Genomic DNA, 26191 nt, shown 5'->3' on the forward strand with positions numbered 1-26191 from the left:
GGTGGGCACATTTCTGAGCATGCTCTGTTTCTGTTTTACATGCTTAGTACAGAGAAAAATCTGGGAGATCCACATTGCTGTGGGCAGAGACTCTGGCATTACAAGCCAAGTTTCTCCAGGTCACCTAGATGAATGAGCCACAATAGTGATTACAGCTGTTTCTTTAAAGAGTCTTAGCTGACATAAAAGAACCAACGTGGTAAGCCTGTTCCCAGTCTTTGAAAGGGCAGCTAACTCTCGGGTCTACAGAACATCACTTCCCTGGATTGTATCTTCATTTGAGTTCTTTAACGGCACATGTTTTAACTGGTTCCTGCTAGGGTGTCCCTTCAAAGTAACCTATCCCTGTTGAGGCTACAAAGGTTCTTCTGTATCCTGGCTGATGTTTTAAAATTGGGATTTCATAACTAGATGATTCACAGGTGTTGAATCTCAATCATTCTGACTCCACCCACCAAGTAGGTAGGAACAGTAGGAAAGTGCCCTTCTCTCTTGTTGGATCCCAGAGAATTCTTTCTACCATGATCCTGCCCCACAGTGTGTGTATTTACAAGGGTTTACACTCTTGATTTAGGAGGGTATCTTGGTTATAATTTCGATGCTGTGATAAAACACCATGCTCATAGTATGTTGGAGAGGAAAGGTTTATTTCTCTTACATTTCTGCATCATTGTCCGTCAAGAGAGGAAGTCAGGACAGAAACTCAAATAGGGAAGAAACCTGGAGGCAGGAGCTGATGCAGAGGGATCTTTCTTTTCTTTTCTTTTCTTTCTTTCTTTCTTTCTTTCTTTCTTTCTTTCTTTCTTTCTTTCCTTCCTTCCTTCCTTCCTTCCTTCCTTCCTTCCTTCCTTCCTTTCTTTTCTTTTTTTTTTGTTTTTCAAGACAGTGTTTCTCTGTAGCTTTGGTGCCTGTCCTGGAACTAGCTCTTGTAGACCAGGCTGGCCTCAAACTCACAGAGATCCGCCTGCCTCAGCCTCCTGAGTGCTAGGATTAAAGGCGTGCGCCACCACCTCCCGGCTCAGAGGGATGTTTCTTACTGTCTTGCTGTCCATGACTTGCTCAGCCTACTTGCTTTTAGTACCCAAGACCACCTGCCCAGAGATGACACTCGCCCCACCGACTTGCCTATAGAGCAGTCTTATGGAGTGCTTTTCTCAGCTGAGCTGCTCTCTGCCAAAATGACTCTAGCCTGTGTCAGTTGATGTAAAAACTAGCCAGCATAGAGGGAGTGCCTCAGGGTGCCCCTATGTCTTGTCAGTCGTTGGGTTCATGTTGTTCAACACCTGCTTTCCTTACCCTTCCACTATATCCTGCAAGATCAGCCTCGACTTTTCTTATCTGTGGGTCTCCTTTTGAGCTCTGCTGCCTGTTACATTGCTGTTGCCCTTCTAGTTGGCGTCTTCATTCATCGGGTTGGGCAGGTAATCGCCTTTTGCCAATCTAGTCTGCCAACTTTGCTGCTCTAATTGAGCAATTCAATTCCTCTTTACCTGTAAGAAATTCAAAGCAGGGTATGCTTGATAGTTTCCAGCCTACAATTTTTAGAATTGCATTATTTTTGGTCAATCCCACCTCTTTTCTTTATTCATTCCCACAATCTTTCTGTTTTGCTTCTCAAAAAATGTATCACCACACAGCTTCCTAAACGTGTACCTGTAGCGGCTCTTTTCCCTGTGTGTCTGTTGTCATTCCCTCCACACCCCAAAACACTGTCCCATCAACCCTTCGTTACTCTGCTGTTCACTGGAGCTGTCTTTCCCACCAAGCCCGGCAGTGTTTTCTCTCTCTGTCTCAGTGGAATACTCCTCAGTGCAATTAGAGATGTCCCTTATGATTAGGCCTGTTCAGCCTTGCCTGAGCCTCAGTGCCTGAAGGGTGTGCTGTGAAGTCTGAGTTGATGGACTATGGCCTCAGTCTACTTACTTTAATAATGTTCTTTCTCTTCTTTGTCCCCTGTTCAGCAACATGAACTTTTTCTTATGTGTCAGGTTCTCTTAGCATGTGATGATCACAAGGTGTGAGGTGGGAGTTCTTCCTCATCGTCTTCTAAGTGGTTTCCCACCTTTCCTGACATCTGAGACTAGCCTCAGTGTCTTTGCTGTATGTTTCCAAGTTACTTTGCACGTTCTCCCTTCAGAGCCTAAGCAATCTTTTATAGTTGTGTGTGTGTTCCCCCTCTGGGCGGGTCTACACTTTTAGAAAAGACAGGAAGATTAAGGAACAGCATGGGTCACAGGGTTGCCTGTAGTAAGTTCCATTATGTAGCCACTGGAGACGGCTTCCCCCTTGGTTCAGGCTGACTTTTAGGCAGCAGGGTTGGGAAGGAGGCCAGCAGGTGAGCAGTGTGCCTGTATAACTAGATGACTTAATGTGCCCTACTTCTGCCCAAGTCTGTAGCAGTCAGGAGGATAGCATATGGTGTTTTCAAATGTGGCCCAGCCTCTCACATTGACACATCGTCACTTTATTCTTTGTGGCCCAGACCTTACCAGGATGTCTCCTGGACCTGCCCACAGGCGGGGCTCTCGGTCATGGCTCTGCCCTAATTACTGTTTATTTCAGTTCTGTTCTCACAATGGCAGTCAGGAGCTACGCAAGCCAATCAGTAACTCTGAGAGTTTCTATTCATTTGGATTAAAATGAACTTTACTGCTTCTTTTCACCGTTATTAGTTAAAGAATTCAAAATACGTGGCCATAGTTCTGCTGGCTGCTCCCATTTAAGTGATCTGATAGGGTCTGCCCAATTGGGGTTCCTGGAAAAGAATCAATTTTTTTAAGAACAAAATTTTTAAACATGATTCATTCTTTCTCCTGTTCACCTTTTCTTCGTGCATTCTAAAATCTGCAAGGGGCTTTTCCCTTTCTGTATACAAGTTTTACAAAGACAAAGGCTTTCTGTCATTCTTTTTTTCTCTAGAACTTTGTGAGATAAATATTACTTTTATAACTCACAAATAAATATCTTCTTTTGTGTAAAGTTTTTAATACAATATATTCTCATTATGGGATTCCCCCAACATCTCTTCTCAGCTCCTCCCTTACCCACCCAAGAAAAGGTGGGAGACTCCCTTTATTTCTCTCCCTTTAGAAAGCAAACAAACAAAAACTCCAAACAAACCAGAATATAAAAAGGAAGAGAAAAAACACAAGACACATGCTCTTCTTAAACCTTCATCTCAGCCCCTCGAATGGTGCCTTCTGCATGGCTTCTGCTCAATAAATGGTATGCGAAACCCTGTACCTCTCCAGAGTTGCCTTGACCTTACTTGCGGCTCTGTCTTCTCTAGGACAGCGTTTTCCATAGGGTGTTTCATACAGCTTGCATTTAGCAACAGTGTTGTGTTGACAGAGGTTTCTGTCCCACCAGGTCCTCCAGTCTTTCAGTCCCATAGAAATACACAGAGGCCTACGTTAATTATAAACTGCTTAGCCTAGTAGCTCAGGCTTCTTATTAACTCTTATAACTTATATTAGCTCATAATTCTTGTCTGTATTAGCCACGTGGCTTAGTACCTTTTTTGGTGAGGCAGTTACATGTTACTTGCTCTGTGTCTGGCTTCCTCTGTGTCAACTACGGACGGACTCTTTCCTGTTCCCAGGATTCTCCTATTCCTCTTGGCCCGCCTCTACTTCCTGCCTGGTCGCCCGACCTATACTTTCTGCCTGGCTACTGGCCAATCAGCATTTGTTTAAAATACAAGTGACATGGTACAGACCATTGTCCCACACAGAATGCCAACGTGGGGTTGACTAAATTTATTTAAAAGTCTGAGAGAGCTTGGGAAGTTATTCTAGACAGAAAAGAATAGAGTTAAGCACAGCTTCTTTATAGTAGCATTTTCTCAGGTGGGCTCTGTATGCTAGAGGTAAGCGCTCTCATTTAAGAGAGGCTTCTTGACTCAGCTTTACTGCAAAACCTTGTAGCTCTTTTAAGAGGCCCTGCCACCAAACATTTAAATGGTGTTTATGAATTGCCAACAGTGTGCTTCTTGGTGGTGTCAGGGACCTTGAAATGCTATAGAGTTCTGGCAGTAAACATGGCTCCGGCCAGTACTTCTGCCATGAGGCTAGACTATCAGAAAAAAAGCTAAGGAATGGGCTGGATCTAGCCATCAAAGCCACGGCTTTAATACTAGCCATATTGCTTAGCAAATTAAAGACTCATATGGTCAGAAAGATCTACAGTAAAGATAAATTCAGATGAAGAAAACCTCTAAGAGGTTTATAGTGTGTTTAAAAATATATGTAGGCTTGGGAGAGAAAAGAAAAAGCATAAAGTCCTTAAAAGTAAAAAGAAAAAAAAGAGGGTAGTTGGGTGTGGTGGCACATACCTTTAATCCCAACACTTGGGAGACAGAGGCAGGCAGACCTCTGTGAGTTCAAGGACAGCCTGGTCTATAGAATGAGTTCCAGGACAGCCAAAGGTACACAGAGAAACCCTGTCTCAAAATGTCAAAAATTAAAAATAAAAGAAATAGAGTTTAAAATGAAGCCATGTAAAGATGAAAAATACACAGAGAGTCTGGATACTGTATGTTATTGTGTTGTCTTTGAATTGTATGACGGCTGAGGAAGGAACAACAGCTGCTAAAAGACATTTGTTTATAAATGTTGCTGGATTAATCCAACATACGTATTTTGAAAATTCCTTGACTTCAAAAATTTAAGTCAAAAGGTATGTTACTTTGGAGAAGAGGTTTTGCTTTTGTTTCCACAGGACATGAGAGGCTGTAGATTCATTCTGGGCTAAGAAAAATCAGGTTTGACCAAGGAAGACCCCATGAAGAATCTCCAATAGGAGCAGATGGGCCAGATGATCCAACATTTCAGAGGACTTCTATTGGAGTTTCCTCTGAGTTCTACATTCAGAACAGTTTAAGACTGTTGGCTGAGATGATTTTTCACAGAATTTTCCAGTCAGGACTTGACTGTAATTCAAAATTTTCTTTAGGTCCCCATAAGATTATCAGTGCCCCCATCCAGCAGGAAGTAGCCTGGAAAACTACACCTGTGTTCCCCAAAAATAGATTTTGTATGTTTGCCTTTGTTTAGAATGTTGGTTACAAGTTGTTATGGATAATGGTCAGGAGAAAAGCTAACCAAAGGAGATTTGATTCAGAGTTCTTGTTTAAAAAAAGTGTGTGTGGAGGGGGAGTGCTGTGCTGTACCCTGTCACTTGTATTTTAAACAAACACTTATTGGCCAGTAGCCAGTCAGGAAGTATAGGTGGGGCAAGAAGAACGGTAGAATCCTGGGAACAGGAAAGAGTTCGTCCACAGTCAACAAAGAAAAATCCAGACACAGAGCAAGCAAGATGTGACTCCTTGCCGAAAAAGGTACCAAGCCACATGGCTAACACTGACAAGAATTATGGGATAATATAAGTTATAAGAGTTAATAAGAAGCCTGAGCTACTAGGCCAAGCAGTTTAAATTAATGTAGACCTCTGTGTATTTCTATGGGACTGAACTGCAGGACCGGGTGGGACAGAAACTTCTGTCAACAATGTTGTTACTGTTCTTTAAGATTCAGGTCAGTTCTCCCCAATCCATAATTGTTCCATAATAGCTGGAGAGCTAACGTTTTTAAAGAATGCTTTATTTGTTTGTTCTTTGAGTTTTATCACATCATTGATAAGTTATTATTTAACCCATTAATACTGTACTTTGAGATATATATATAAGTCTTTAGTTCAATTAGTGTGAATTACATACACATAATAAACAGATACCAATATATAGAACATTCCGATGTATGTTGAAAGAGTTCATTAGGAAGTGCATGCTGTACAAATCCACGTTTAAGATCCTTCAGTAAAGTGACTCCATCTCCCGTCCCCATTCCTCTATGCAGTGTTGCTGGCACATCCTTGGCTTTGATGTTGAAACTAACATCTTAATTTGAGTCAGTAGATAAATTTATATTCTTGGGTCATGTATATTGTCATATTTCTTTTAGGAAAGAATACTGTTTTTGTGAGGAGTTCATTTTATTCTGATCTGGTAGTAAAGTCAGATTGAAAGATTATTTTTATTCTCAGTGTGTGTGTTTATGTGTGTGCATGTGTGTTCACATGTGTAGATCAGAGATAGCTCACCAGGTAGGCTGTGTGGTAAGAGTGTATATGAATAACAAGGTGGAGTGACAAATGCATTCATTGGTGGTGTCATCAAGCCCAACATAAATCTTTAAAGAAGGCTTCCTAGAAGAATGACATTTGAACTACGATTTGGAAGTCTATTAATATATGTATTTTCCAGTTGGGGAAACTTGTTAATATTAGGACATGTGACACTTAGAGAATTAATACCCCGAACAAAGGTTTGGGAGGGACAGAGTAGGAGGCTCTTCTAGGTAAACAAGTGTTTGTAAGCAAACAGCCTGACTTACAGCAGTCTTGATAGTGTCTTCAGGATCACAAGATTCATGGGCTTGTTCTGAGATAGAAGCTTACCTACACTGAGATTTAATCTGCTGCATAGACAGAAGAAACAATTATGTTCTTGATGTTTTTAAAGCTTACCCAATTAAAATTTGCACAGTATAATCATAAAAATGACAGGTTGTGAGCTTTTTATGTCTCTAAAGTTAAGATTTTTCCAGTATGATCTTCTCGCAGCTTTCATGACTAAAAATAATTTTAGTGCAAAAATAATTTTTATCTCACAATTATCAGTTATATTATTGTAGGAGGCAAATAAGGTAGGAAGTAGATATTCTTGCATGTCAGGTTAGTTTCCATATTAACAGCCTAAAACATTTTTAGCTGATCACCTTTCTAAGAAGTCAGGTGGTCTTTCTCATTGTGTTACAGTATATAAACCTGATTGTCTAAGAAGCATTACTGTGTGAACTGGTCACGTGTAATGCTGAGGTCAGTCTTCAACTAGGGGTCCTCAGGTCTTTAAGCAAACTGCCTCAAAAATTAGGGTTTATCTCAAGACCTTGTTTCAGTAGTAGTTTGCCAGGGAAATGGAGTGTGTGTGTGTGTGTGTGTGTGTGTGTGTGTGTGTGTGTGTGTGTGGTGTTTAGACGGTTTGGAGAATGAGTTTACTGAAGTACATTTAATTTAAGTATTCCTTATGTGTTTGAATAATATTTGTTTTGTGTTAGTGAAATATCTAAATCAGAATTTATCTATAAGGCGGGTTTTATTGGGGATGATTACGTGTGTGGTGGTACTTTCTTAAAACACAGATCCATGATTTAATCTTAATGTCATTTGTGTCACAAAAGTGGAAAATTACTAGATTACCCAGAACATTTATGGAAGGCAAAGGCTGGGTCTGTTTTTCTCCTGTGTGTCTCACAGTTGTGTGTGACATCTGTTACATTTCTATTGCCGAAGTACCAGACATCCAGCATGTGCTACTTTCTTAGGCATTTAACAAGTGTGTGGAGAATAAACCTTGAGGTGTATACCAAAGGTCCCAAATGAAAGATTAAGTCTGTAAAGTTGTCTATTCCAGAGCATCCCAGCGCTCAGCCATGTGTGTGTTCAGAGCAGTTGTCACTGGGGGACCTGTGGGGCTGCCCGCCCTGATTCTAAGGGAAGGTGATTCGTTTCTGTGTTTACCATTTTTCCCTTTTGTTGCTCACTTTGCCTTATAAGTTTGGATACATATTTTTCTTATATAGGGCCCTTTCCCTAAGTCATATTAATGTAGACAATTTTGAAATATTGGAAGTAAGACTAAGGAAAATTGGTGTTTAGGGTTTCCCACTCTTCACGGTTACATAAACACTTGCACACGTGTTTTTAGTGGTGTGCCTGAGATCCTAAACTTTCCTCCTCAGACAATCGTTCCTTTCCAGCTGGAAGTGTTGGCATCTCAGTGGGACCTACTGTTGATGGCCTGATGTTCGCTTAGTTCCTCTTTGGATGAATTGGCTCTGTTTATGTTTTCCAGTTTTATTTTAATGAAGTTTTATTAGATATTAAGAATTTTATCTGGTTGGAAGAATAAATCTAAATGATTTTAGTATGTAATTAACAAAATACCAAGCATTTCTCTTGCATAAATCTGGACAGGATATTCATAGCATTTTACTCATTTTAAGTGATAAATGTCTATTTTTCAGCTTTCTCTCACGTCCATTTTTCTTCTTTCTCTCATTTTTCCTTTCTTTCTTTCTTTCTTTCTTTCTTTCTTTCTTTCTTTCTTTCTTTCTTTCTTTTTTAAATGGGTACATGGTTAACATTTGTCCTGCCATTTTATTCTTTGTTCCTAGCTTAAGCATACGGGATACATTTTTGAAAGCACAAATACCACTTATGCCAAACATTTTTCCAAATAAGAGCTAGAGGAAGTTGAATTAATGCCGCCTTCAGATATGTTAGCCTCCATGTCAACCACAGAATTATTTTTGTCTCTTTTTAGCACTTCACTTTTGAATAAAATTACTTCCCCAGCAGAGCCTGTCATGAGGGAAATGCTGTGTTATAAGCAGTACTTGCTGCCCCTGTTGTCTGCTTTCCCTAAGCATCACAAACTGTAAAGTCCTATTCGTCCATCTGGGGTTCTCTTCTGGTACTAACTAAAGCATGTCATGGCAGCAGGTATTTGCCTACAGTAGAAAGAAGCACACCATGTCCCCGTCTGCACAGCAGGGAGAACGTGTGGAGTTTGTGGCTAGAGAGTGCTGTGTGGTTTTGCTTTAGCAATTACTTCACATCTCACTGTGTGTGCCCAATTGTGTTGTTTCTAGACATGCTTCCATCATTTCTTCAGAAAGCCGAAGTTGTCTCTGAAGCTTCTAGAGAGACCTGTGTGGCGTTGAGTGACTGCCTCAACATCTTCACTAAACAAGAAGGGGTAGGTCATTCAGAATTGAATTTTTAAAAGCAGTTGCTTAGGTGTCACCATGCCTAATTATCTGATAAGCCATTGTGTTCAAGCTGTCCAAAAGTAGCCTAAAACTAGTATTATCAAAGGAAACGAAAACTTCATTTTCCATCAATTCAGAACTTACTCAATCTTGATCAGGTAGGGTGATTGTAAAATCACCTATGTTTACATCTTTGGGTTGTATTGATGTAGTTGTATTTAATAAATGTGTCACATCGATCTAGTCAAGGTGGTTGTGACATTTCGGTAAGAGGATGGGAGAGTAGTCTAGAATAAACATCTGCATGTGAGAGTTGCATAGTGCCTTTCGTCTGGAAAGCAGGGTATTGTTAGATTGCGCTAAACTTAGCTCCATAATGAACTTTCCTCTGCTGCTTTCCTGTTCAAGAGTGTGCCATTGGAGTTCCAAATTTGGGTAAGAGCCTTGTGCATGTCCGTTCAAGTTTTCTCTTTCTAAGGACTAAATGTTGTAAGATGTCTTTTGGTCACCTGAGCTGGTGTTTTTCTTGTTTGTGGGTTTTTTAAATTTCCATTTTTATTTTTATATATGTTTGGCCTTTATTTTTTCTCAATTAAGATTCCAAGTTTCTTTTTGTTATAATTTATTCGCATCTTTTGGTTAGAAATTGAGTTTGATAAAATCAGAAGCATACAGCTGGTTTTATGTTGGTTTTTTTTTTTTTTTTTTGCAGAGACTGGACATTTTATTCTCCCATGGGTTATAGCAGAAGCCTTACAAATTCATATACATGTCTTAAAATTCTGCCTTTGTATATGTATCACAAATTTCATGTGTGATGCTCTTATGAGGAAGAAAACATTAATATGAATTTATTGAAAACAGTTCTTAAAAGAATTATGTCACAGTCACAGGAAAATGTTAACTACATTAAGCATTTCTTTATTTTTTAACCTCTTTTTTCAGACAGGCTTCTGCAGTGTAGCCCTGGTTGGCCTCAAATTCGTGACCCTTTGCCTTGACCTCCACACTGCTTTACACTGGTGATGTAAATGTGCTTTGTTGTAGAAAAGACATGTTTCTCTTTCCACATTGTCAGGAGTTATTGAACAGTAGTGTTCCCAAGGCTGAAGAGAGACCCAGGTTAGGTTCCCGAAACCTAGGTTGCTTGGCTCACACTGCCTGTAACTCCAGCTCTAGGAGATCCAAGGCTCTCCTCCAGATTCTGGGCATTGCACTCAAGTGCACAGCTCCCCTCTACCCCCACCCCCATATACACATAATTTTAAATAATTAAAAATACTTTCTAACTTCTAATAAGAGTGCATGTATGGGCTAGGTCGACTTTCTTGACTGTAATTCACCACATACCACTGATTTCGCTTGATAGACTGTTATTGGCAGTCACGGGTTCTTTTATTCCAGCCTTAAGTCTAAAGGTCGCACATGTACTTCATATAAGGGGATACAGGGCACTGGGTGGCAAGGTAAGGAGTGAGGAGACTATGGAGGGCCTAGGAAGGCAGGACCAGAGAGCTGGGCTAGAGACAGAGATCAAGACAGGTAGTTGGTAAGGCATCACAGAACCGGTCACAAAGCTTATGGGATGGAAATGGGCAGAGCTGTTCAAGGCAGAGTTGATTCAAGGTGTAGGTTCAAATCCAGATTAATGGCAATTCAAGCGTGTCAAGTAAGTGTATTAACCTGCCTCTTAGGGACAGAGCTGCAAGTTCACTGCAGGTTAATCTTATGCTCCTGATGTTTTATGTCAGGTGGGTGCCGCCATCTCAGTGAGGTTTCCTTCCTCTTGTGTGTGGGGTGATTCAGCCTTCATTTGTCTGCTGTGTGTGTTGTGGCCCTGGACCTGGTTTTCTGGGTCAGCTTTGGCGTGCCCCCATTACCACATTTCCTTTGCTAAGTTTGTAGGTAATGTTTTACTCAGCGTGACTAAGCTAGCTGTTGGTCGGTGCCATGGTTTGTGCTGTAAGGATTGTAGTCGTTTGCCTGCACAAACCAGAGAGAGTCGTGGTGCATCAGCACTTTCTCCCGAAATGGGGCAAATGCTGTTGTATAAAATGGAGTCACCCAGGGCAAGGCACAGCCCACAAGATGATGTTTTTTATAACCTAGAGCAAACATGCCTAGCTTGCTCTCCTCAACCTTCATGGCATTATGCCTTTTAATGATTAAATGCCATTTTTTTTCTAAAAAAAATCGCTTCATAGCACTTTTGGTTTTGATGGTTTGCAGATTTCATATGCTAGTGTGTTTAAATGAGGGATGATATAGTGTTTTAAGTAACTGGGATTATAACTTTGGAATTAAATTATAACTTATGAACTGGGATTATAACTTTGGAATTAAATTATATTACTGGCTTCATACAGTATTTAGCATGCTTTAAAACCAAGTTTCTCATTTCTTATGCTTCTAATGAATGTTCAAATACCTTGTTTTGCTATAAGGAAGTATGATTTTAAGGCTGAACAACAGTTAGGTTAGTGTATGTTTAATATCTGGAAAAATACTTGTGTTTTAATTTTAAACCATCTGCTTAATGAAATAGTATATAACCCATCTCATACTGAAAAACATTCTAGATAGACAAAAGCATTAGCCTTTAGTGGCAAGACTATTAAATTCATTTAGCCTCTAAAATTTTCCAGGAAGATTTAGTGCAGAGTGTCCTGGTGCCTGGAGAGCACTGAACTCTGAATAAAGCTGGAAGTTATAATTGGCAGATTTTTGCATAACTAACACCATGGTACCTCCTCTCTGGGTTGTTGGAGGAGGCTTCTTGTTCATTCCAGCTGATTAGCCCTGAAATACTCACACAGAAACTGTACTAATTAAATCACTGCTTGGCCCATTAGCTCTAGCTTCTTATTGGCTAACTCTTATATTAATTTAACCCATTTCTATTAATTTGTATGTTGCTACATGGCTGTGGCTTACCTGGTAAAGTTTCCAGTGGCTGTCTCCAGCAGCTCCAGGCTTCTCTCTGACTCTGCCCTTCTTTCTCCCAGCATTCAGCCTAGCTTTCCCTGCCTACCTAAGTTCTGCCTTGCTATAGGTCCAAAGCAGTTTCTTTATTTATTAATGGTAATCACACCACACAGAGGGAATTCCCACATCACTGGGTCATTAATATTTTATTTGTCTTGCTTTGAGAAAAAGCAGTCTTATCTAAGGAAACTTTATTTGAATGCTGAGTGTGGTGTGGCACACACCTGTAATCTTAGCACTTGGGCCAAGGCAGGAAAATCACCATGAGTTCAAAGATAGCCCAGACCACGTACTGAGTTTGAGAACACTCTGGGCTACATAGTGAAACTGTTCACCAATCCCTCCACAAGAAAAGAAAGGAATTGATTTCCCTACTCTTGGGGTGATTCTGCGTGTTCCCATTTTCGTCGCTTGCATGTCAGTGGCAGTGTGTGACAGCGTCCCTGCACTTTCATGTCTGATGTCGAGGAGACACACAGAGTTGTCAGGAGCCTTGCATGTCAGTGGCAGTGTGTGACAGCGTCCCTGCACTTTCATGTCTGATGTCGAGGAGACACACGGAGTTGTCGGGAGCCTTGGCTGGTTTCACTTTCAGTCTTTAACCAAATATATGATGGGTTTCTGTAAAATAAAATGTCTAAATAATTCAGGATCAGATGCCTCCAGGTGCATAGGTACACAGGGACTATACCATACGGCATAGGCAGCTTCTCACCTAGTAACTGGTATTTAATGTTTCAGACGTCTGTGTACTTTAAGGTAATGTTCAGAAATATTGTGGAAGCCCATCTCTCAGTAAAATGCATGAATTTTTTTTTTGAGAAATGAAAAGTAAATGATGAGTTGTGCCCATGAAGGTTTCTTTTTTCCTTTATCATTGTCATTGTTATCATCTTATGTTAGTTTCCAGTACACAGCCACAGCTGACCTTGAGCTCTGAATGCTCCCAGAGTGATGGGTTACAGGCAGGAACCACTATGTCAAACTTGAAGTTTGTTTCTCAAATTCAGTGGAATCACAGCATAGGGATTGAGGAGCCTAAACGAGATCAGAGTGGCATAATTATGTTCTGTAATGTCTTTATAAATTACATACTGATTGACCCATTAGCTCAGGCTTCTTATTAACTCTTATAACTTGTATTAGCCCATTATTCTAGTCTATGTTATCCACATAGATCAGTACCATTTTCAGCGGCGTAGTCACATCTTGCTTCTTCGCTGTCAGGGAAAGAACTGTAGAGGGAACTTCCCTCTTCCCAGAATTCTCCTGTTTTCATTGACCCGCCTCTACTTCCTGTCTGATTGTCTTGCCTACACGTCCTGCCCGGCTACTGGCCAATCAGCGTTTATTTAAAACATAATTGACAAAATATCTACAATTGACCTGCACCACACAGGGATGCTATGAGCGACTTAGCCCCTGGCAACACAATTTTAAAGATGTTCCATTACTTTGATTGTTGTTTTTTACAGTGTTAGGTGGAATGCTAGGCAAACATTCTGCCACACTCTGAGCCCCCACACTGATTTTAGAATGTAAATATTAAAACAATATTATATTTTCAGGTATCGGATTGTCTCTTTGCATGTTAGTCATTACTCTGTGCCTTGATACAGAGATACTTTTAAGAAAGTATTCCCAGGATTGTGCTAGGAGAGCAGTCCTAATCTTGCTTTCAAATTCTTATGTATTCCTTGGATTCTATAACAAGTAAGTACTTGCATCTAGCAGCAAATACGGACCCCTTTTGATTTACTTGGCCTAACACTGTTTATTCACCGGAAAGCAGAGTACCAGACTTGGTAAAAATCACATCTATAATCAAGTAAGCTGGCCTGATGTGGGAACTAAGGCAGCTTCAGTGTTTGTGGACCTTTGTGCATGAGTCTTGTGCCTTCTGCTTATTTTGTGCATGTTTTTGCTTTGGGGACATGCTCACATATGACCTACATGACTGGAGATTTCATTATTACCTGTAGATAACTATTATTGCAGGCAGATTTTATTTTTTTAAAAAAAAACACTAACTAGTTGAGAAATGATATTATTACAAAATAAGCTGAAAATTTTGGTGTGTGTGAAGACGTATGTGCCCCGTGATGGGGGGCATGTGAAGCTCAGAGGGGAACATTAACTGCTGTTCTTCTACCACTGCCCACCTTGTTTTTTGAACAAGGCCATCACCAGCCTGGAATTTGCCAAGTAGGCTAGGCTGGCCGGCAAGCCCTAGGGATCCACCTGTCCCCTGTGCCCTCTAGGATTACAAGTGTGAGCCATCATGCCCAGCTTTTCTACTCGGGTTCTGGGCTCAAACTCAAGTTCTCTTGGAGCATGCAAGGCAAGCACTTCACTGACTGAAGTTTTACCCTAACCATGTTTGTTGATCTTTAAGATGGAAAGCTACAAGAACACATGAAAATAGTAATGCTGTGGTTTTTGTTTGTGTTTTTTCCTTTAACCTAGTCTGAAAATATCAAAAAACTAGAAATTTGTTTCATAAGTTATTATCTTTATGGTTTTTCTCACCAGAGTGTGGTCCTGGGAGTGGTACAATGATACATGGGAGCCATCATTGGCATCCCACTTGCTCTGGTATTATCCTCCCGTGTGCTTAGTCAAACCAGTTTTTCCAAGTCAGGAGCCTGCCTGTCTGACTGAGGTTGCTAGAAGCTCTCATATAAACATTGTATACTTTCATGTTAGGCCTCTTGCTCCTGAGGAGAGGTGACCCAGATGTATGACTGGGTCATGATGGTGTAATGGAAAGATCCAGATACCAGACTGGAGCATCTAAAAGGTGTCCAGTCTGTGCTGCCCTCTGGATAAAACACTCATACCTTTGAAATCATGTGATTGTGTGAGGTTGCCACCCTCCAACGCATGACCTCTGATGTTCATCTAACTTCCTGTGCTTCCGTCAGGGCTTTAGTCATTTTGTGTCCCTCTGATCTTGTTTACTGATGTTGATGACAGCTTCTCCAGCTGCCCCATCCATTAGGAAGTCAGTGGACATTCCATGAGTCCATACCATAGCGTCATGCCAGTGTGTCTGCATGTGCTTTCTTCCTTTGTTTTGCTGGAAGCGTCTTTCTCATATTTATAGCCTTTATTGTCTCTATACATCCTTTCCAGTTTCATTCCTGAAAACATGCTACTTTCCTGGTCTTCATTCCACTGCTTCACAGAAGTGATTCTTAGCAGTGTCTCCTTGTGAAATGAGAGGATGTGCTTGTTGTTGCTGTTTGAGAAGTCCAGTCTGGTCTCAAACTCACTGAGTAGCCAGGGATAACCATGAACTCCTTACCCTCTGCCTCGTCCTCCCTAGTGCTGGGATCACAGATTGTGTACCACTGAGCCTGGTGAGGGGACACTTAAATTATCTTGCTTTCTGAAGGACTTGACATTTGGCTACTTACTGCTTTTTTTTTTTTTTTTAATACTCTGTGGCCTCCAAGGTACCTTCTTTTTTGGCTTCTTTGTCCAGTATGGCTTATTCACCTTCTAAAGCATTACTTCACTTGCTTGTGCCTTCAATATTAGTAGTTATGTGGGTGGTCTTTCTATAGCATCCTTCCTGGATGATCCGTAGTACCCACTCTTTTCTCTAGAAATACACAACTATTTAGGTAGCTACCTTAGACATTCCCTATGCTCCGAATCAGTGTGCCAGCTGGCTTTTGGAATACTTTGTATGTTTCTGTAAGAGGTATTTCGAGATCAGTATGTCTAAAACTGAATTCTCTGTCCAACTCATAGAATTACCACTGAATTCAAGATCATGGGAACTGTCTCTAGTTGACCCTTCTTCATTCCCAGTTTTGACTAAATTCCATCAGTCTCACATCCCCATTTCCCTTTTCCTTTTCTCCATACATTCTCCATGGCTGCTTTGGTAAGGTTCCCAAGATAGCTGTAAGGATAACTACCACTTCTTAATCCCAGTCTCCACCCCTGCTCAGGCCTCCTGTTACCACATACTTCACTATCCACATCACATGAGGTCTCTTTAAGGACACAGCTGTCTTCATTAGACTGTAGCACAGGGCTTGGCATGCTGTGGGTTAATAGATATCTGAGAGAAGGAACAATGACTGTCAAAAGAAAGAACATGGCTTCTGGGGCATCAATCTGTACCTAAACCCTGCTGCTTCAGCTTCAGCAAATTATTACCTGCTTAGGAATTCCACTTCCAGATCTGAAAACTGAGAAACAGGAAGACAGGCTCACGTGATCAGTCCCGTACCCCTCCCCCATTTCAGGGGCCTTGTAGACTGCCTTCTGTAACAAAGTAGCTTTTGTTGTTTTCCGGCTGGGTTGAGGACCTCTGCTGTAAACTGAAGTCTTTCCAGATCTTTAAGCCGGAAGGGGACCATTCTTGTAGCCAGGGCCTCCCCTTCATTGCCAAGTGTGGCTTTTCTAAGTACAAGAGTGCTTAGTTATCAGTCTAGAATTTTCAAAGACACTGTGACACTTTTCAGACATGGATTCCAAGTTTTCTGAGTGAGCTATGTGTGCCCTGCAAATAGATTCGCCACTGATCTAAAGGAACACGAGCTACTCTGTGACTTGTTAAATAAATACCAACTCTGTTTACCACTGCCCGGCTCAGTAAAGTACTCTCCGAAGTGGAGGATAGGTGTGTATATTTTAGAAGTTTGTTTCTCCACTGGAGCCACATAGTTACCCAGAAGTCTCATTAGAGTGTCAAAAGTGTGTTTCTATCTATCTGGGGGATTGCCTGCCCCAGCAGTCCTTGTCCGTCCTTCAAAGCTGGTCAGAATGAGAAGCCATCTCTAAGAGGTTTCAGTCAGCAGGGCACAGTGTTTGGCTCTTTGCTGTGCTCCATTTCATACCCACGGGGTGTATACAGTAAAGTATGCAGACAAGCGCTGCTTTAGGGATAGTGAGTCCTCCTGCATAAGCCAAGACTGCAAGAAGAGCATTCCTTCTGCCTTCCTGTGTTTGCTCAGCAGCAGCATGCTGGCCGTTTAAAAGTTGTCAAGGAGAGGGCTTGATCACAAGGCCACTCTAGGACCTTGCAGGATCTTATGTGCGCAGCGCTGCTGGCGCGCGGTTGGTTCCCTTACTTCTCCTTGGAGAATCTCGGCGACTTGGAGGCTACAGGCAGGCTCTCCCAGGCGGCAGTCCCTACCTGAGCTTCCCTGAGCCGCCACACCAGTGAAAGGGAGGAGGAACTGAGACCACAGAAGGGAACCGCCCGTTGTACACTGCAGGCTGCAGGCCACGCCGCCCGCCCGTTTGCTTGCCTGCCCGCTCGTTTGCTCGTTCACTCGGCTCTACTGGCTGGGACTCTACGGGCGGGTGAGCCCTGGAGGGCGGGTCTGAGGCCAAGCCCAGCGGCCAGGGCTGGGGCAGAGCAGACCTCTGTGGCCAAGCAGCAGAGTCCTGGGCCACTGGCCGCGCCTCTGTCCGACCTCCACCACCGCCGGGAAGGCGGGCGCTGCTGTCCAACCAGGGGCGGGCCGCAGAGGTGACTTAGGGAGACCTTGCGGTACTGCCCTGGGTCGCGCCTCACCGATCGTCTGGAGGGGAGGAGAGGAGGCCGAAAACATCTGTGCTGAAGAGGAGCTGGGGTGCAGCGCACCATCCTGGGTCTTCAAGACCCAGCCCAGGTGGGTGGGTTTGCGTGCTTGCTCAGCCCTTCCCTGGCAGCTCTGGTGGGTGGGGGCTGGGGTGGTCGGGTACTGGACGAGGAAGAGGGGAGCCATCAGATGTGATCCAGGGATGTTAGTTGATCGAAGAATAGTTGGACGGGTTTGTGTGGAGCCCAGTGGACCTGTGACTGCACGGGGAGGGGTGATAAAGCTAGGAGACCCAGTGTCCCCTTTTTGCAAGGGGCGTGGGGGCGGGGGCATTCTTCCCTCTGTGTGTGCCTTGGGTTCCTAGAAGAGCCCCCAGGGAACAGCCCTTGGCTGTTGTTTCATTTAAATATTAGTATTGGGTCAAGCTAGCTGGAGTGGGAGGAGTAAGGCAGTGAAAGACAATTGTCCTAAATAACCTTCCAAGTTAGTGATTTTTTTTTCTTGTCTCTTCTCTGGTTGACATTGCCCTGAACTTAACCAGCGCAGTTTCAGAGCTCCCTGAAATTCCGGGAGCTGGCAGGGAAGTGGATTTGAGAATTGAGTTTGTATGTGTGTGGGGGCTTTCATTTTCAAATGTTTTGGTCACACTGCCTTTGTAGATTAAGCCGGTCAGCACCTCACTCCTAGCGTTCAGAGGAGCTGGATTTTCCTGTGTTTGGAGGGAGAGTGTCAGGAGAAAAATGGTAGGGTAGGGTAGAGCAAGTACGGCTCTTTAGAGTTATTGAAGCTATTAAAAGTTTCTTCATTTTATGCAAAGGAAGGCATTTGGCTTTGAAGGCGAGCATTGCTTGGCAGAAAGCAGTGTGAAAGAAAAAATGCTTGCAATTCGTGTTGGTGGACTAAGTGTTGGGTAGAGAATGGGGGCTAAGTATAAACTCTGCAGTCCACAGAATGAAGCTTCTTGTGTAGTGTTTGATTAGCACTGGAACCCAGGACTTGGCAAGCTGGTTCAGCTTGGGTCTGGTAAGTGTTTAATCCAAATGTAATGACCAGGCAGCTACCTCAGCTTACACTCTGTGTTGCTTTTGCCATGACTGGAGTTTTTAAAGGAATTTGGGTCCTTATGAATATAGTTGCTGGATTCTAGTCCTCTTCTTTAGGAGCCTTTTATAGATTAATTTTCAAGAGTCTCACTGGTGGTAAAAATGACCCATATAATCCTATAATCCTCTCTCTCTCTCTCTCTCTCTCTCTCTCTCTCTCTCTCTCTCTCTCTCTCTCTCTCTCTCTCTCTCTCTCTTCGAAGCTTTGGAACCTGTCTTGGAACTAGCTTTTGTAGACCAGGCAGACTGGCCTCCCAAGTGCAGAGAATAAAGATGTGTGCTGCTACCGCCCTGCAAAATAACGAGTTCTTAATAGTATAGGGGTCATGCTTGTCTTCTCAGTGCTCTGGAGATTTTTACAGAAGCAGCAAGTCAAAAGCAGCCAAGAGGGGTGAATGTTAGCAGACAGACTATGAAGGTGGGAACAGAGTTGGGAGGGGAAGCTTGGATGTCTTTTTCTAAGGACTTTGTGGAGTATGTTTAAAGAGTTTTAAACCTATGCTGAGCAGTTAATGTCACCAAAAGATTTTAATCAAGACAGAGATTTGATTAGATCTGTTCTTTAGAAGGATTAGAAGACAGGCTCCACAAATCAGGACAACCAGGTCCAGGGTCTCGAGAAATTGTAGAGCTGAATCAAGTTTGACTTAAGGAAAAGAAGTTACAGAGCAGTGAGAGGTTTCTAAGTATAAATTGAGCTGGATTGAATGTGAGGAATGAAGGGGAAGGCGGAGTCATGGCTAACTCCTATCTTCCTGGTGTGAATTACTGGACAGGTAAGGAATAGGAATGTGGGAAGGTGAGTTAGTGCCTGGTATGTTGATACACCCTCACTTGTCCTAGAAAAGCTTGGGAATTACTGGTACTGCTGCCAGTCACCTAAACATCCTTTGTGACCACAGCCCAAAAAGTGAGTAATACCACACAGGCATAAAGCTTAGAAAATTTTGGAATCACAGGAATGAAAATTGGCATGGGGAGGACAATTGTAAAAGAGAGAGAGAGAGAGAGAGAGAGAGAGAGAGAGAGAGAGAGAGAGAGAGAGAGAAGGAGGAGGAGAGAGAGATAGCAGGAAAACCAAGAAAAATCAAAAGTACAGGAAGCTGCTGATGAGGCCTGAAGGGAAACGCGGGTGTGCACGGTGCTGGTTTACACTTGGGAAGTGGCTAGACTGCAGCTGGTAGAGGAGTGAGTGATGGAAGAGAGCAAGGGAGTAGAAATTATAACTGTAGACTGTGACTATCTCTGGGAGTCTGTGATCTGCAAAGAACGACAGTTGTGTTCTGTTCTTTATTTCTTGGCCAGGGCTTCCAAGCAGTGCTGGATAGAGCTGAAATGGTGAATCCACGTTATACGATTTTAAAAAAGCAATTGTAACTTCTACAAATCGACCTAAGAAATAGTTAATAAATACTGCTTACCATATTAATGATACTCACATTTCATTCTTGTATTTTTTCAAATCAGGAAAAATGCTAAACTTCAGAATTTGGCTTCTTTTTATAATTGAGAATGGCCAATACTTTTTTTTTCTGTCTCTCAGGTTCTTCTGTGAAGATTATTCTGATCTCATAAAATCAGTTTGGTAGTATTCACTCTTCTGTTGTTCCCTAGAACTTGTGTAAATTTGAAATAATGTAGTCTTTGAAGTTTAGTAGAAAGTTTCTAACAAAGCTATCTTTGTAAGTTTTGTGAACTGCTATTTAAGTATATTAAATAATTATAGGACTACTTTGGTTTTCTATTTCTTTTTGGGTTAGCTTTGGCAAGTTATATATTTCTAGGAACATCCCCTTTCCATTGAAGTTTTGGAATTTATTGTCATGAAGGGGTTCTTTTTTTGTTTGTTTGTTTTGTTTTTTGTTTTTGTTTTTCAAGACAGGGTTTCTCTGTAGCTTTGTGGTCTGTCCTGTACACTAGGCTGGCTTTGAACTCACAGAGATGCACCTGCCTCTGCCACCTGAGTGCTGGGATTAAAGGCGTGCGCCACCACCGCCAGCATGAAGGGGTTCTTAGTACTCTTTTATGATCTTTTAAAGTTTTGTTGGAGCTGTAATTATCTCCCCCTTTTAAAATATATTTTTGAAAGCATTTTCCCCTCTCTTCAAATTAATCTATACCTCTCAAATAAGTTTGTTAAAGCTTTGATTACCTATATTTTCAAATAGTTGCTTTTAGCTGTGGCGTTGATAAAATTTTACAGTTTTCTCCCATTTTTTGTGAATTAACCTTTCCCCTATTGTTTGTACATTTGTTGTATTTGTCCCCTGAAGTGTGGACACTTTGTTCAACATTTGTTCTTTTCTAGATTTTAGTTACTTTTACATTTGAGTAGTTTGTAATTTAGTGAATGTCATTGCTAACTTTATCCATTGTTTTATGAACTTTAATATTGCATTTTAAAGATCACTTCTTGACAGGCTGCAGATACTAAGTATGAAGTATAGGCACTGCACTCCTAGTATTTAAGACATCTAAAACTTGGGGAAGTTTTGTGTATCTCCCAGGTTGCCTTTTCTCCTCTCACCCTGTTCTGACTGCTGCTCTCCTTTCTCCATGTTTTCCTTATCTTGTGACGCACTTTATTTCCCATACCAGCTGGTTCCTTGTCTCCTCCTTTACCCTCTCCCCTGCTTGCCTTGCTGTACTTTCTTACAAATCATCTGCTCACCCCCTTCCAGGATGGCGTGAGTCTAATTTTCTTTAAATGCTCACAGGGTCAGTATTGTTTACTACATGGGGAGAGCCTAGGAAGAGTGCCTAGACAGGAGGTCAGGTGACTGCTGGGTAGGATCCTAAGTCACAAGTTCAAGAAGCAAAGAGAGCTTGTTCTTTGGCTCCGGGCGAGCTTAATAGTGAGGTTTACATTTTCCTGTGTAACGTGGGATTTCTTCCTAACTCAGCCCTTTCTGTCACTAGTTGTATTGAAACTGAAATGAGATTAAAAAAATAAATTTATTATTAGTTTTATGTTTGGGTAGTTATCATATGCTCCATTCTTAGGAACATTTGTTAACGTAGGAATTTGTCACAGGATGGCATGATTCCAGCATGGTATATTAGATGAGACACCATGATGGACCAGCAGGTGGTGGAGGGGAGGGCAGCAGGGAGAGGCTGTGAAGGAACAGCTATCATGACTGCAGACCCAGGCGAGGACCGCGGGGAGGGGGGGTGGCGCTCTTCTACTTAGCTGCTGTTTGCTACAGTGAGGATACTAGCTTTCCTGAGCTATCTTTTGAGCGCTTGGCTTCTACTGTAAAGGATGTTTCTGTAGTTGAGACTATGTTGGTCTTCTGTGTTCTAAATGGCTGAATTAGAAATGATGCTTTGTGAGCGTAACTCTTGTTCATTCTGCATGGGATGGAGACGATTTAAGTATATTTTTCATTGATTTTTCTCTTTTTATTTTGTTTTTGCTGAAAATTGAAAGGAATACGTCAGTCTTGTACGACATCTGTCTCACTAGTTTTTATGGGTTTTATTGGGGGATGGATGTGAGTACGTGGGGCAGATGACAGTAAAAATCCCCTCTGATTAGCTGAAGCAGCTCCACGGACACAGTCTGAACGTAATAGATATACTCCTATTCCCAGAGGAGGGACGAGGGCCTGGAGAGAGGCTTGTTTAGTTGTCCAAGTGTATGTAGTAGGAGTCCGTGGAACTTAGAGCTCAATCTGGAATGCTGCTCCAGACTGGTGCCCAAGCTGTGGTTAGGAGAGTTCGCCCGCAGTGTAAAGTGCTCCACCTTTATCCGTGCAGCTGTGCTTTTTGCAAAAGCCGGTTTCTCCGCTTGACAAATGCACACCAAGTTTCGAAATAAGAAAAGCAAGTGGCTAAGAGTACTGAGATGGCTTTTACTTTGCACAGTACACCTGTGTTCCAGATTCACAGCAGGAAATGGTGTCTTCTTGGGAGAAGTTCTCCTTGGGATCAATTGTGATTTAGGAGAAAATGGAACATGTTCATTTTTTCTCGGTAGCATGATATTGTCCTGAGATCAAACCAGACCACAGTGTTTCAGCCTATGCTGCACTTACTCAAACCTCATGAAGATGGCACTCACTGAGGTGTAAGTTGGATGTACAGCTCAACTTCTTTTGGGAAAATTTTGAGAAATAGCCTTTAATGACATAATATCTTTGTCCTGTAGCATATTCTCCTGTACTGGGTGAGAAATTAGAGCGAAGGGCAAAGAGGGAATTTGTTTTCCCTAAAGAACTGTGTTTTTTTTTTCTCTCCTTGTGGACAATTAAAGGTTCATAATTGATTTATTTCTCCTTCTGTTTTGGCCTTAAGAGAATTGAGAGCCACATGCACAGCTTGTCCATAGACCCTGTTCCATAAGGGTCCTACTCCATGCCTTATCAGTCCATAGACCCTGTTCCATAAGGGGCCTACTCCATGCCTTATCAGTCCATAGACCCTGTTCCATAAGGGTCCTACTCCATGCCTTATCAGTCCATAGACCCTGTTCCATAAGGGGCCTACTCCATGCCTTATCAGTCCATAGACCCTGTTCCATAAGGGGCCTACTCCATGCCTTATCAGTCCATAGACCCTGTTCCATAAGGGGCCTACTCCATGCCTTATCAGTCCATAGACCCTGTTCCATAAGGGGCCTACTCCATGCCTTATCAGTCCATAGACCCTGTTCCATAAGGGGCCTACTCCATGCCTTATCAGTCCATAGACCCTGTTCCATAAGGGGCCTACTCCATGCCTTATCAGTCCATAGACCCTGTTCCATAAGGGGCCTACTCCATGCCTTATCAGTCCATAGACCCTGTTCCATAAGGGGCCTACTCCATGCCTTATCAGTCCATAGACCCTGTTCCATAAGGGGCCTACTCCATGCCTTATCAGTCCATAGACCCTGTTCCATAAGGGGCCTACTCCATGCCTTATCAGTCCATAGACCCTGTTCCATAAGGGGCCTACTCCATGCCTTATCAGAAGCCTTTCGTACTCATGGTTTTACTGTTCGGTGGTCTCTGCACTGCAGTGTTGTCTTGTCAGTTGTGCCCAGAGCATGTTTGGTATAGTAATCATATTTAATCATTTTCCTCTAAGAAGGATTAATAGTTTTATGCAATGAACATTTCATTTGATTTTGACTCTGTTGTAGATAATTTCAACGACCACAGTTAAAAAAGCAGCATATACCATAGTGAGAAGTTTTTGAATTTTTGGTGTGAATCAGTTTAACTATATATTTTAGTCCAATATTTGGAGAAGTAATTTTAGGGCATTAAATGCAGTTAAGATTTTCTGTCATAACTATATTGTATGTAGCTCAGTGTCATTAAACACATGTGCGTTGCTGCACAACCATCTCATCCAGCCATCTTGGAAACTCAGTCCATGAAGCGGTGCCCTGTTCCTACTCCCAAGTTCTGGGAAGTGAGCATCTGTTTTCTGTCTTTATGAAGCAGACTCTCTTTTGTGCCTCATACAAGAGGACTCGAATAGTAGTTACAGTATTTGTCCTTTTCTGTGTGACCGGATTCATCTACCGTAACATTTCAGTGTCATTCATGTTATGGCATGGGTCAGGGTTCCTGTAGCTGAAGCATATAATATCCCTCTGTGTGTGGCTTCTTGTCTATGCGCCCTTGGGAGCGTCTCCCTTGGGCTGTTGTAAAGAATGCTGCTATGATCATGGATACGCGAGCACTCCTAAGTCTGGGTTGTCACTGTGGTTGTTTAGTGTATACCTAGAATACGCTTGCTAGATCATCTCGCCCCTCTCCTTATGGCTTTGAAGCACAGCCACACTGTTTTCCACAGCAGGTGTACCATTTGTTGCTCCTGGCAACATTACCAACAGCTCTGATTTCTCTGTATCCTTATCAATGTCAAATTTATTTTGTTTTGCTGAATTTTTTAAAATAGTAATCATTCTAAGAGTGTAAGGGAGTACAGTTACTGGGTGGTTGTTTCTTTGTTTTGTTTTGTTTTGTTTTGTTTTTTTGGAGACAGGGTTTCTCTGTAGCTTTGGAGCCTGTCCTGGTACTCACTCTGTAGATGAGGCTGACTTCGAACTCATAGAGATTCACCTGTCTCTACCTCCTGAGTACTGGGATTAAAGGCACACGTCACCCCCACCCCCGCATACCCATCCCCGAGCACTTACTAACACTTTCTATGCAGAGATTACCCTCTGAATTGTCAGGCTGCCCCTTCCTGACATTGGACCATACTTGCCTTTCAAAGCTTTAGCTGTACATTGTTTTTGGAACTGTTCCTCGTTTGCTGTATGGGGGACGGTGCACCTTAATGTACCCCCTTTTCAAATGCTCCACAAAGCAAGCATGGCTCCATGTTTGTGCATGCGTGTGTGAGTGTGTGCACTAGTATAAGTGCACGGGGAGCCAGATTTTGGTATTTGTTTCTTCCTCGTCTCTACCTTAAAGCTTCTTGAGTATGATCTCCAACTAAACCTAGATGGGTTTCTTGCACAGACGCCAGGGGTCCACCTCAGGTCCTTGTGTGCTTTATAGTGAGCCCTTTACCCACTGATACATCTCGCCAACCCCAGTGCTTACACTTTTTATTCTTTTAAATTGGGCCTTGGCTTAAACGCATTTTTAATGTTATCTTTCTGTGTGTTGATACCAAATACTGATTTGCTGTCACATCTCAAAGGGTCATTACTTTATTGAAACAAATTTTGTCCTATAGAGGGTTATTAGAAGTATAAAATAGGAGATGAGAAATGGTGGCACAAGTGGGTACCTAGGGCCTAAGGAGACAGTAAATATTCAAGTTAAAATAATTACAGACTTGATTTGAAAAGAAAACTCAGAATGTTTTCTATTGAAGTTAGGTTTCGATCTTTAGCTGCAGTTATAAATAGAGTTCCTAGAAACTGTAAAGAAAAGAAAAAATTTAAGATTGATACTTCAGAAAATATAATCACAAAATTATGAAGGAATCCTTGATGTCATTGATTTTTCTTGTTTGCAGGCATTCTTCCCACAGCTTCTGGCAGCCAGGCAGTCCCCATAGCAGTCTGTAGACAATCAGATAGGTGTGTGTCCGGTACCTAAGGGCTGCAGCCTGAGTCACACAGATGTGAATGAGGACAACCCGGATGTGCCAGGTCTCCACAGTGCTCCTGCTGAGTGGTCCCTCTGAGCCGCCTGTTGTACTGTAGGAGGAGAAGTGACAGCAGATTAAACTAGAAGTTTTATTCCCTTCTCCTCTTTGAACTCATGGTGCCAGGTCAGCTGTGCAGGCATGGGAAAGTCTCTTTTCTCTAGTATGAGTTTCTCAGTATTTGGAATAGCTAGAAAATTTTTTCTCCCTAAGCCAAGCATCTCCTAGCTCCTTCGTATCACTATGGTGTCAGACTTTGCACATGTCTGTCTTCTCTTCTGTGGGAAAAGGCACTTTTCTTAAAAGGCATCTTTGGAGACAGAGCACTGCAGAGAGGTGAGTGCCGGGTGTGGCGCTCCTCAGGTCATGTCCTAGTGGGGACAAGGCCGTGCAGTGACACCCCAGGACTTTACTGTTGTTCAGCTGAGAAAATCCTCCTAGGTACACCCACGTCCCCTTCCTTCCCTCTTTAAGCTCTGGTCAGCGATGCCTTCTCAGTGTGTCCCCTTCCCCCCACCTCGAACTCCCAGGATTCCTTTCCTGTTTTGTCCAGCACTCGCCAGCATCTAGCGCACTCAGCAGTCTACTGACTTCCCGTGTGTCTTTCCCCTTGGTAGTTGGGAAG

At 42.4% G+C, this 26191-nt stretch overlaps 1 protein-coding gene across 7 annotated transcripts in view; it reads left to right on the forward strand.

The window, feature by feature from the left end:
* Osbpl1a (oxysterol binding protein like 1A) overlaps nucleotides 1-26191 on the forward strand; it is a 187679-nt gene that overhangs the window by 70192 nt on the left and 91296 nt on the right. For 5 of the 7 annotated variants that reach the window (XM_050160702.1, XM_050160701.1, XM_050160699.1 and 2 more), the window contains one exon: nucleotides 8712-8818. In XM_050160702.1, the coding sequence (XP_050016659.1) occupies nucleotides 8712-8818 (107 nt within the window). Of the gene's footprint in view, nucleotides 1-8711; nucleotides 8819-16930; nucleotides 17453-26191 lie in introns of those variants that run through there. The other 2 variants (XM_050160705.1, XM_050160704.1) reach the window with 2 other exon arrangements.

Source organism: Alexandromys fortis, unplaced genomic scaffold (assembly GCF_014885135.2).
Source record: "Alexandromys fortis isolate MF-2015 unplaced genomic scaffold, M_Fortis_MF-2015_v1.1 scaffold_104, whole genome shotgun sequence".
Taxonomy (NCBI): Eukaryota; Metazoa; Chordata; class Mammalia; order Rodentia; family Cricetidae; genus Alexandromys; species Alexandromys fortis.